The following is a 12,855-nucleotide window of genomic DNA, read 5'->3' as shown; positions in this document are numbered from 1 at the left end:
ATTGAAGCAATTTTCAAAGGAAAAAAAAATTATCTAGTTACAATCTTTTACGCCAGAGCTCGATATTCAGAAATCTTATAAGAAAATAATATTAATATTCTCGGTCAACGAAGATTCTTTATTTTCTATTGACAAAAATTTTTATGTAAAGTGCAATATTGGCTGATGACGCATTTTTATCGAACTTTTACAAGTGTCTCCGGGGGAAAATGTGATGCCGGTTAGATATTTATTTAAAATTTTTTGCTTTTGTCATATAAAATAGACGCCTGATATATAACATCCGCCCGGTTCTTGTTGCCAAAAAATGGCTGACTAGTTGATTATTTTGTTCCTTATTAGACAAAATTTTCGTGGTGATATTTTTTTAGACGCAGAAAATCTTAAATTACTTTTTTTGCCAAAGTGAATTTTATTGTTGAGAAAAAAAATAAACATATTCTTGTGAAGATGCCGCGCGTTAAAGCGTCTCCGAAAAAGTGCGTCAAGACCGCGAACTCTCATCCAGGAGCCAATACTTGGGTTTTTCTTATGAAAGGTAATGTAAACAAGAAATTAAATCAATTTCTAATTATTAATTGTAATAAATCATTTTTTGTCTTATTTACCAAATGCGACATAATTGAAAATGTCGTAATAAAAAACAATCAAAACAAATGAATATTCGTTTTTGTTATTTTTTACGAATAGGCAATTTCTTTGCTTCTCTTTATTTTGTATATTTAATTTATTTTTTTTAACTATAATAATCGTATTCTGTCCATTCTGTTCACTCTTGAAGTTAGACTTTTGTGCATGCTTTTGTTTTTTTTATATATTTTTTGATAGATAATATTTTTCTTTATTTATTTTACTACTTTTTATCTTAATAATATTATCTTTATTTTTCAAATAATTCAAAAATATTTTTATTAATCTAAAAATATGATTCATGTTATTATTCATTATTTCTTTGTTGCTAAAAAAATTAGCATTTTGTAACAAACGTTTCAGGTAATTAGCAAATGTAAATACTGCAAAATAGGTATTATCCTTTTTTTAATATAAAAAACTTAATTGTTTGACAAATCGAAATAATGCAGCTATTTTTTCCTTTTTTCTAAAAAAAAAAAAAAAAACTAAAAACTTGTTGGAAAATTAAAATTAGAAAGTAGAAAAATTTTTTTTCACATTTTCTGCTTCTCAATTATAATTCATAAACAAAGTACAAGTTTTAAGTAAAAAAAAATGTTATATAAATCAAATTTTGTTTAAGAAATTTTAAAATTATTTTGGAAAAAATATTTACAAACTTTCTATTTGTTAAAAACGATTGTAAAATTATTCGAAAACATCAATAACTTCTTTTCTAAATAAATATTTAATCATTATTATTTTTTCACAGGAATCAAGATTTTCAAAAATTTCAAATTCAAACCTTTTTGAAATTTAACAATTTATAAGAATATTTATTATAAAAAATGAAGAAATTAAAGATAAGCGAGTGATAAGATCATTATTTTATAAAATAGGAATAATATTTTTACTGTAATTTTTTCAAAATTATTTTCATCATTTTTAATTCAATTATTATTTTCTAGAATTTCAAAATGAAATTCTTCTTTAAATCAATTATCTTTAATAATTTTTGAAAAAATTTCTTTGAGAATTTTCAAATCCATTTGTTTACAAATTACTTTTACGAAATTTCAATTAGTCAGAAATTCTTCAATTGAATACGTATTAAAAAATAAACACTTCAAATAATTTCTAAAAAGAATTCAATTAAACTTTTTCAAAATAATTAATTGTACAGAATTGTTGATTATAAGTAAATGAAAAATTAAAATTTTCAAAGAATTTTATTTGAAACCTTTTAAAAATTCAATTATTTCTTAAAATTTATGCTCTAATGCTTTTAATATTCAAATATTATTTGAATATTTGAATAATTTGAATAATAAATATTCAAATTTTAAATTTTAACTGAAATTCATTTTGAAATCAATTTTTATTAGAAAATTCTACGAGAATTCAATTCTTTAAATGCAAAAATTAATAATTTATTGAATAATTAAATGTTTCTTAAAATTGAATTCTCATAAAGAATTTTATGAAAACTTTTTTATATTGTTAATTTCTTTAGACGATTTTTAATAAAATTGTTAAGTTTACATTTTTCGAGGAATTTGACTATAATTGTATTAAAAATAATTGAAATTCTGAGATGAGTTTTATTTATGAAAATAATTGAATTCCTAAAAAGAATTTTATTATTTATGAAAATAATTCAATCCCTGTAAAAAATTTTATTATTTATTAAAAATAATTAAGTTATTGCGAAGAAATTTATAAAAAATTTGTAAATAATAGAATTCTTATGAAATTGAGGAAAATTTTTGAAAATAATTGAAATTTTGCCAAAAATTTTTTTAAAAAATTTAATTTTGGCTAGAATTTTATTAAAAATTTAAAAAATAATTGAATTTTGAAAAAGAATTTGATTACTTTTGAAAATAATTGAATTTTTGCAATAATTTATCATTTTTCCAAAATTCAATTTAAAAAATTTTTTTTTGAGTAAAATTCGTCTATAAATCCACTATTTTTAATAATTAATTAAATATATATTAAAAAATTTAATAAATTTCAGAAGAATTTGAATTATCAAAATTTTTAAAAACCTAAGTAATCTTTCAAATTTCTAATGAAATTCATTGAAAATTGAAATTTATAGAAAACTGTGGTTCTGATAGGTTTTGGGAGTAAGAAATAATGTCTATATTTTTATTAATCAATGGAATTAAATAAATAAATGAATTTTCACAGATGGCATGGAAAATACGGATGGAAAGCAACCTGATATGGTTAAATTGAGACATCCATCATCAAATCAACCAGCAATGTTTGTATTTGGTCCTGGCGATACTACAATTCAGGAAGTGATAACTTTCGATGAAAACAAAAGATCGTGGTTTATAGACGAACACGTTAAATCAGATGGAAAAATGCATTTATCAACACCTATAGATCCAATCTTTCTCGTTCTTCCATACTTAAGAAAGGTGTGATTTCTAAAATATATACATTATTTTTTTAACAACAAAATATTTCTAATTACTTAAAATAAATTTTTAGAAAAATATTTAAAAAATTTATTTTTATTTATAATTAATCAGCCAGCCTCGGATATTATCACTTTTTCGACTTTTTCCGACTATTTTCCAGAAATGCAACTTTTTTCGAACTATTTTCAAAAATTGCGACTTTTTAGACTTTTCTTCCAAATATTGCAACAAAATACCACATTTTTAGTATAAATTGAAAATTATTTCGATTTTTCTAATGCAAAAAAATAAATATAGACAAATCTTTCAAAAATTATTTATGAATAAATTTTCTAATTAAATTTTCGAAATATACAATTAAAAAGATTTGTAATAATTGAAATTTTGTAAAATTTAATAGAAAATAATTGATTTTTTTCAAGTATTATTATTACAATTTTTGAAAATCAACTTTTGAAGAAATTTAATTGAAAATTTTATGAAAATAATTGAATTTAATGAAAAATCATCAAGTATAAATTTATGAAAACTAGCTTCTAAAAAATTATACTAAAATTTTTTTTGAAAAAGTAATTCTTAGAATTTTTTTTATTATAAATTTTTAACATTCAATAATTATTTTCAATATTTTCAAAAACATAATTCTGTAAATTCAAATACATAAGTACAAAAAGTAATACAAACATTAACATTTTTCAGAATTATTTTGAACATTTTGGGAAAAAAAATCATTGTGAAAATTTTTAATTAAAATTCTTAAAAAAAATACTTTAGTTTTTTATACAAAAATTCTTTTAGGAAATTCAATTATTTTCAAAAAATTACATTAAAATATTTTTTAAAAAATAATTCTTAGAATTCTTTTATCATAATCAGGGTGGCCACATGTCAGTTAAGTCAGGGAAATGTCAGGAAAACAAATTTTTTTTTCAGGGAAATTAAAAAAATGGAGACTTTTTTCTACATATTTTCAAACATTGCGCGACTTCTTCGACTTTTCTTACAAATATTGCAACAAAATACCACAACTTTTAGTAAACAAAAATGCAACTTATTTCGATTTTTATAATGCGAAAAATAACTATAAAATCTTTCAGAAACTATTTTTGAATCATTTTTTAAGATAATTAAATTATTCAAATATATCTATAATAAAAATCTTTTTGAATAATTGAAATTTTGTAAAATTTAATTGAAAATAGTTTTTTTTCCAAGTATTTTCTTACAATTTTTGAAAATCAACTTTTGAAGAGTTTTAATTGCAAATTTTGAAAATAATTGAATTATCAAAAATGGAAATGAAAAATCTTTAAAATATAAATTGAAAAATAAAAAATAATGAAAATAAGCTTCTAACTTTTTAAAACATTCAATATTTTCCGAATTTTCAATTACATATTTCCGAAAATTCCAATATATACAAAAAATTATAACATTTCAGAATTATTTTCAACATTTTGGAGAAAAAAATCATGTTCAAAATTTTTAATTAAAATTCATTAAAAAAAATAATTACTTTTTTTAAATTATCCAAAAATTCTTTTAAGAAATACAATTATTTTCACAAAAATTACATATTTTTCAAATCTAATTCTTAGAATTGTTTTATCATAATTTTTTAAGAGTTAATTATCGTCGAACAAAGTGAATAAAATTTTTTAAAATTTAATTTTTCAGACTTATTAAAATTTCGGAGAAATTATGGTCATATTTATAATTAAAATTCTGCAAGAATTTGATTATTTTTTTTATATTTTTCAAAAATTCAATTATTTTTAAAAGATTTTATCAAATTTCAATTATTTTTAAAAGATTTTACCAAATATTAATATTTAATTGTTTTAAAAAGATTTTATCAAATTTCAATTATTTTTAAAAGATTTTACCCAAATTCAATTGTTTAGAAATTTTTTAATTGTATATATAAATGAAAAAAATGTTTAGTTATTTAAAAATATTTTTCAAAAATTAATTTTAAGAGTTTCTTTATGATAAATTATAATTTTTTAAAAATATATCTATGAATAACTTTAAAAAAAAACATGGACAATAATTACAGTTACAAGATAAAATTTTTGTTACAACACTAAATTAAATAAACGACATTTTTTGTATCTTTAATCGACTAAAGCGACTTTTTTTGTGTCTTATAGTCGATCCGAGGCCTGATTAATTTATATTCTATTATCATGAAAGTATTGAGAATTTTAAGAAACAAATATTTAAATTATTTATTTTCTTCCTAAGCTTAATTATCTTAATTCACATTGTTGAAGATAGTTTTTTTTAAATTTGTAAGAGAATCAATCGAAATTACTATTTTAATTTTATAAATTGTAAATTAGAATTTTTTTTCAGTCGCAGCAGGTAATGCCGTTAGATCAAATTTTACGAGACGAAGACTATCCAGAAACTTCTCGTTTAGCGCGATGTCACAATTTGAAACTTACCTTGGTCGCAGACCGAAAGGGTGACGAGTCGTTATTAGCTTATAAATTTAACGAAGAGAAGACAATGGAGTGGTTGCAGAAAAAAGTCGATAGGGTAGCGGAAATTCTGAAACAGAAGGGCATTCACGTTTCGCAGGGTGCAGTGAGTGCAAATTTTGTCAAGAGCAGTAAACACGAGAGTGGAACTGTCGCTGGTAATTTTATTAACACTTTTAAAAATATTTATAATTAATTACATATTATAATTTTGTTTCTTCCTCTTGAATAATTCTAGTCAATTTCGATAGATTTTATCAAAATTAATTACGAGTCTGCAAAAAAAAATGTTATAGCACATCATCAAGTTTTTAGAAACTTAGTTTCAAAAATTTTAAACACCATGCTTTTTACCAACTTTGATTAGGAATAAAAAAAATAGTAGGTGCTAGAATCTTGTTCTTGAGTTCAAATGAAAGTTTGAATCATAAACAATTTTTTTAAAACTCTTCGCAGAAATTCAATTATGATAAAAAAATTTTTCAAATTCTCGTCAAAATTTCAATTATCTTTAGAAATAATTAAATTCTTCTCAAAAATTCAATTATTTTCAAAAAATTGAATAAAATTCTGGGCAAAATTTCAATTATTTTCAAAAATTTTCTTGAATTCAATGATATTCAATATCCACTATTTTAATATAATTTTCCAAAACAATTCAATTATTAAAAAAAAATTTAATAAAACTCTAAGCAAACATTTAATTATTTTTATAAACTAATGAAAATTTCACAGGAATTCAATTATTTAGAAATTTTTTATAAATTTCTTCGAAATAATTCAATTATTTTCATAAAAATAATAAAATTTTTACAGGCATTCAATTATTTTCGTTCATCATAATAAAATTCTTTTCAGGAACTCAATTATTTTCATAAATAATAAAATTCATTGCAGAATTTCAATTATTTTCAATAAAATTTTAATCGAATTCCTCGAAAAATGTAATAAGTCATAAAAAATTCAATTATTCAATAAATTATTTATTTTTGCATTTAAATAATTAAATTCTAGTAGAATTTTCTACTTAATAACAATTTTTTAAAAATGAATTTAAGTTAAAAACAAATAAGTTTGAAAATTCTCAAACAACTTTTTAAAAAATTATTAAAAATAATAGATTTATAGAAAAATGTTAGTTAAACAGATTTTTAAAATAATTTAATTTTGGATAAGTTACAAATTATTGCAAAAATTCAATAGTTTTCAAGAGTAATAAAATCCATCGCAGAAATTTAATTATGTTCAAAAATAATAAAATTCTTTTTAGGAATTCAATTATTTTCATAAATAATAAAACACATTGCAGAATTTCAATTATTTTTAATAAAATTTTAATCGAATTCCTCGAAAAATGTAATAATTCTTACTTAGTTTATTAAAATTCGTCAAAAGAATTCAATTATTTAAAAATTTATTAATAAAATTCTTTACTGGAATTCAATTTTCAGAAACATCCAATTATCCAATAAATTATTTATTAATTTATTTTTTTATAACTTAATTCTCGCAGAGTTTTCTAAGAAAATTTAATTTAAATATGAATTTTAGTTAAAATTTTATATAATAATTGAATATTAAAAGCATTATAGAGTGAATTTTAAAAAAAAATTGAATTTTGAAAAGGTTACAAATTAAAATCTTTGAAAATTTGAATTTTTCATATTTTTAACTAATATTTCTGTGGAATTAATTTTTTTTGAAAAAGTTTAATTGCCGATTTTTTTGAAATTATTTGAAGTTTTTATTTTCTAATATATATATTTAATATTGAAGAATTTACGAATAATTGAAATTTTGTAAAATTGAATTGTAAACAAATGAATTTGACAATTCTTAAAGAACTTTTTCAAATATTATTAAAAATAATGCATTTATAGAAGAATTTTAGTTAAAAACACGAAAGAAAATTTTAATTTTGGAAAATTTACAAATTATTGCAGAAATTCAATTATTTTCAAGAGTTATATAATATTTTCCGCAAAAATTCAATATTGTTCGAACATAATAAATTTCTTCATAGCGATTTAATTATTTTCACAAATAATAAAACTTATCGCAGAAGTTCAATTATTTTTAATACAATTTTAATCAAATTTCTCGAAAAGTGTAATTATTTTTAAAAATTTTATTAATATTCGTCAAAAGAATTCAATTATTTAAAAATTTATTAATAAAATTCTTTATAAGAATTCAATTTTAAGAAACATTCAATTATTCCAAAAATGGTTTTTTTCAATTAAATAATTAAATTCTAGTAGAATTTTCTAATAAAAACTAATTTAAAAATGTATTTCAGTTAAAATTTTAAATTATACTTCAATATTAAAGGCATTGTTGCGTAAATGTTTGAAAATGTTTTAAATTAAAATCTATGAAAATCTGAATTTTTTTATTTTTAACTAACAATTCTGTGGGATTAATTTTTTTTGAGAAAGTTTAATTTATAAAATTTGTTGATAAAATTCTTTATGAAAATTGAATTTTAAGAAACATTCAATTATCCAATAAATTATTTATTTTTGTATTTAAATAATTGAATTCTAGTAGAATTGTCTAATTTTTAGAAATAATTGAATTTTGAAATTAATTTTTTTGCAAAAGTTTAATCGAATTTTTTAAATATTATTTTAAGTTTTTATTTTCTAATATATAGGTATTTAATTGAAGAATTTACGAATAATTTTAATGTCGCTGGTTCGAGCCCTGAATTAAATTTAAAAACTTTTTATATGTTTTTCAGATTACTTATTTATTTACTTTGTTATTAACTATTTTTATTAATCTTATATACTCGTAAAAATAAATATTTTGAAAATAGATACTATTAACAAAATTTTAAAAGCAACATCTTAGTTTCAATCGATACATATGTATAGTACACAAATATATTACAAATTATGAGGTCGTAATCAAATCTTAGACAAATAAGTAAATAAAATAAAAATAAAAGTAAAAAAATAAAAAAAAATATGTTTAATTGCTTTATGGTAATGCCTTCAAATTCTTTTTTAAAAATTTGTTGATGATTTAAACTTTTATTTGAAGAACAAGATTTTAGCCCTTCCATTTTTTTTATTCATAATCAAAGATGATATTATTTTTAAACATTTTTCAAATTCTTGACGCGATAGAGCATTTTTCTTTTCAGATTCGTAATTAGTGTGACAAAATCTAACGAAAGTGACTAGAATTATTCAAGAGGCAAAATATCCGTGCCGGAAAGTGTTATTTATAGAGACAAAAACTTTATGCTTGAGTTTAATCAATTTATTGATTTTAGAATTGTAAACGAGCAAAAGAAAAGTAGTGAATTAAAGAAAATATTATTTAAATTATGAATTAAATAATAGAACTAATTATTTTATTTTCATTTGAAGAATACTTGAAATACGCACACGGTATTGTATCGGAATATCTTGCTGAGGATCTCTCTAAAAAATTAGCGCAGCATCTCAATTTGCCAGACGATGTGGAGCAAAAGAAGCGAAAGTTGGCGAGTCCAAAAGATCCAGTTGAGGAGAAACGACACAAAAAAGATACACAAGAATCTGAAAGCCTTCCACGAAATGGAGCAGCGCTTGATTTGACAAAGCCCGAAAAAGTAAAATTATTTTCATTTTCATTTAAATATAATTATGTTAATTACTTAAACTTTTAATCGTAATAATGAGAAAGTTGAGTAAAAAGAATTTTTTTTTATTAAAAATTATTTATCGATGAAAAAATCTCCTTATTGATGTATTTATTATTTTGTTTGCAGCCTCTGAAGACTCCGCCGCCATCGAAAAAAGAATTGGCACGACAGAAAGCGGCAGCGGGTTCTAAAAGTATTACAAGTTTTTTCAAGAAAAAATGAGCACGATAAACTGAAAATGTTTGTAAATGCTCAAAAATTTCAGTTTAGACGCACTAAAAAAAATAGTGGGCGATGCATCTATGTTTCTATGAATGTTGTTATTTAAATTTCAAAACTTAAACATTATACTTTTAAGAGATCCCAAAATATAACCTCGCAATTTAAAACAAATTATAAAGAGGATAAAAAAGAAATTGTAGTAAGATATTAACAATCTAGGTACACAGTTTTTAATCATCTCTGACAGTCATCTCTTTTATTTTCCTTCTTTGCTTTTTGGGAGAATCCTTTTTCTCTTCATTACTAATTTCATTCAGTTGACGTCCAATATTATCCAAAGTAATTGTAATTTTTAAAAAATTATTACTTTCACATAAAAATCAATTGTTGCATATATATCTATTTGTTTCACTAGATAATGATTTTTAAAAGAAATTAAATTAAAATTACAGTAACTGTTATTAACGAAAAAAAAATTCCTGTTATATTGCAATTATATCTTAGAACAAAATCGATAAACGTATTTTATAAAATAGTTGTAGTGAAGATTCTGGCCATTGCACAAAATTCTCTTATTCGCATTTTTATTGTTTTTAAACATCATATTTATTACAATAAAATATCATTTTTTTCATTATATGTAAAATTTGTTTTTGCACAAATGACAAAATACTTATAAATTCTATAGGTATTGTTCCCTTGAAAAATCGTTTAGTCTAATTGAGTATTAAAACAAAATTTTTTTTTGTCACCCATCGAAGAAAAAAAAGGTAGTAATTTATGTTAAGTAGTTTTTTAATTTATTACTTCGTTTAAAATTTTGTACATACATAGTACATAAATAACTGACATATTTTATTTTTTACAAAAAAGAAAAATTTTTAATTATTTGTTATTTAGAAATTAGGAAATTACTTTTAATGGTAAGCAAAAACCGATTTCATTTTCATTAAAACAGAACACAAAAAAATACAGACACATAGTGTAAATGAGAATGAAAAAAATGATCTAGCGTGTTTGATGTGTTATTATTCAATCGTATTTAATGTACAATGAAATATGTCAAACTTGTACGTGTATTATAATATACTTATCATAAAAGTACATCGAGTCTTTTACTTTATTTTTCATTATGAATTATTCAGAAATCAGAAAATATGTTTTATTTATTATTTATTGATAGTATCTAATTATAATATTTCAATAATGTGATCGTTGACTTCAATATTTTATTATTTGACAATTGAAGGATAAAATCATTATTTAGGTATGTGAATATAATATTTTTTTTAAATAATCTTTTATTATTATTATTATTATCTTTATCTTCTTCTTCTATATTAATAATCGTTGTATTCCGGTAATTTGTTCGCATTTCGAAATTAGTTGTTTGCTTTTTTGTTTCCTAACTTTAAAAAATTTTGCTTTTTGAAATCAATTGAATTTTATGAAGAAGAATTTTATTTAAATTATATTGAAAATAATTGAATTCCTGAGAAGAATTTTAATATGTATAAAAATAATTTAATTCTTGACAAGAATTTTACTATTTGTAAAAATAATTAAATTGGTCCGAAGAATTTATTAAAATTTTAGGAAATAAATGAATTTTATGTAAATATTTGAAAATAATTATTAAATTCTTTCTAGGAATTCTATTAAAATTGTTTTGAACAAAATTGAATTTCTGCAAAGGATTTTACTATTTACAAAAATAATTGAATTATTGCGAAGAATTTTACTATTTATAAAAATAATTGGAATGTTTCGAAGAAATTATTAAAATTTTAGAAAATAATTGAATTGTTTTAGAGAATTTTATGGAAATATTTCATATGGAATGGAATTTTATGAACAATTTCTTTCAAGTTTTTAAAATAATTGTGTTTCTTAATAATTGAAATTAAACACATATAATTATTTGAATTTTTTAAAAGTTTTTAGAAAATAAATAAATTTTTCTCAGAATTTTATTATAATTTTCTAAAATAATTTAATTCTTTCGAAGAATACACACTATTAAAGGTTTTGACATAATAATTGAATTCTTTCAAATAATTTCTTTAATTTATTAAATATAATCGATTTGTTAATAAAAATTGTATCTACTATTAAAATTTCATTGAAATTATTGATAGAAAATTAAACTCTCTTAAACAATTTTATTAGAGTTTTCGTAAATAATCAAATTCTTTTGAAGAATTTCTTTAAGATTTTTTCAAAATAATGTAGTTTTTTGAATAATTTTAATTGAAAATTTTAAAAATAATTGAATTAAACAATGAATTTTTTTCAAATTTTTAAAATACTCGTGCCTGTTAATAATTAAAATTAAATATATTATTTATTTATTTTTTTTTTATTTTATTATAATTTCGAAGGAATTATTGAAATATTTTAAAATAATTGAATTCTTTCGAATAATTTCATTAATAGTTTAGAAAAAATTGAAATTTTTCAAAGCATTTTTTGAAATTTTAGAAAATAATTGAATTTTTTAGAAAAATAAATTAAAATATTAAAAAGAAATAATTGAATTTTTCCATAAAATTGTATTAAAAATATTTAAATTTTTGCAAAGAATTATGATGTTTTTTGTAAAAATAATTGAATTGTTTCGAAGGAATTATTAAATTTTTTTAAAATAATTGAATTCTTTCAAATAATTTTATTAAAAATTTTTAAAAAATTATATTTTTTCCAAAGATTTATTGAAATTTTAGGAAATAATTGAATTTTGAAGAAAAATATTAAAATATTAAAAAGAAATATTTGAATTTTTCCATAAAATTTTATTAAAATTGTATTAAAAATAATTGAATTTTTGCAAAGAATTTTGATGTTTTGTAAAAATAATTGAATTGTTTCAAAGGAATTATTAAAATTTTTTAAAATAATTGAATTCTTTCGAATAATTTTATTAAAAATTTAGAAAAAATTGAATTTTTTCAAAGGATTTATTGAAATTTCAGAAAATAATTGAATTTTTTAGAAAAATATTACAATTATTAAAAAGAAATAATTGAATTTTTCCATAAAATTGTATTAAAACTAATTGAATTTTTGCAAAGAATTTTACTGTATATTTAGAAAAATAATTGAATTCTTCCGAAGAATGTTATTATTTATATGAAAATAATTGAATTCTTGCAAAGAATTATATTAAAATTTTTGTAAATATAAACAATAATAATTAATTATGTACTTGATAAGTAGTGAATTTTTTAAATATTGATTATAAAATTGTTCAAAAATTTATTTTTGAAAATAAAAAATTTTTGTAATTTGCATAATAATAATAATAAAAAATTGAACATTAAATTCGGAGCGCTAGCGTGCGTAACATTTTGCTAGTGGTTATAATAATTGAAAATGAGAATTCAGAAAATTGATAAGAGTGTTTAAATTTCCCTCTCAATTTAATAACCGACCGAGTGTGACGTCATGTAATTTCGACACAAAT

The 12,855-nt window shown here is 19.8% G+C and overlaps 1 protein-coding gene across 1 annotated transcript; it reads left to right on the top strand.

The window, feature by feature from the left end:
• The first annotated feature begins 22 nt into the window (after positions 1-22).
• Positions 23-10,496, top strand: LOC122503300 (ribonuclease H2 subunit B). Its single transcript, XM_043613783.1, has 5 exons — positions 23-538; positions 2,809-3,044; positions 5,406-5,691; positions 8,914-9,137; positions 9,297-10,496. The coding sequence occupies exons 1-5, from the start codon at positions 451-453 to the stop codon at positions 9,390-9,392; spliced, it is 930 nt and encodes a 309-aa protein (XP_043469718.1). The 5' UTR covers positions 23-450; the 3' UTR covers positions 9,393-10,496.
• Positions 10,497-12,855: the final 2,359 nt, after the last annotated feature.

The sequence above is a fragment of the Leptopilina heterotoma genome, unplaced genomic scaffold, assembly GCF_015476425.1.
Source record: "Leptopilina heterotoma isolate Lh14 unplaced genomic scaffold, ASM1547642v1 Lhet_26, whole genome shotgun sequence".
NCBI classification, from domain to species: domain Eukaryota; kingdom Metazoa; phylum Arthropoda; class Insecta; order Hymenoptera; family Figitidae; genus Leptopilina; species Leptopilina heterotoma.
This window is presented reverse-complemented; position numbering and strand designations above follow the sequence as displayed.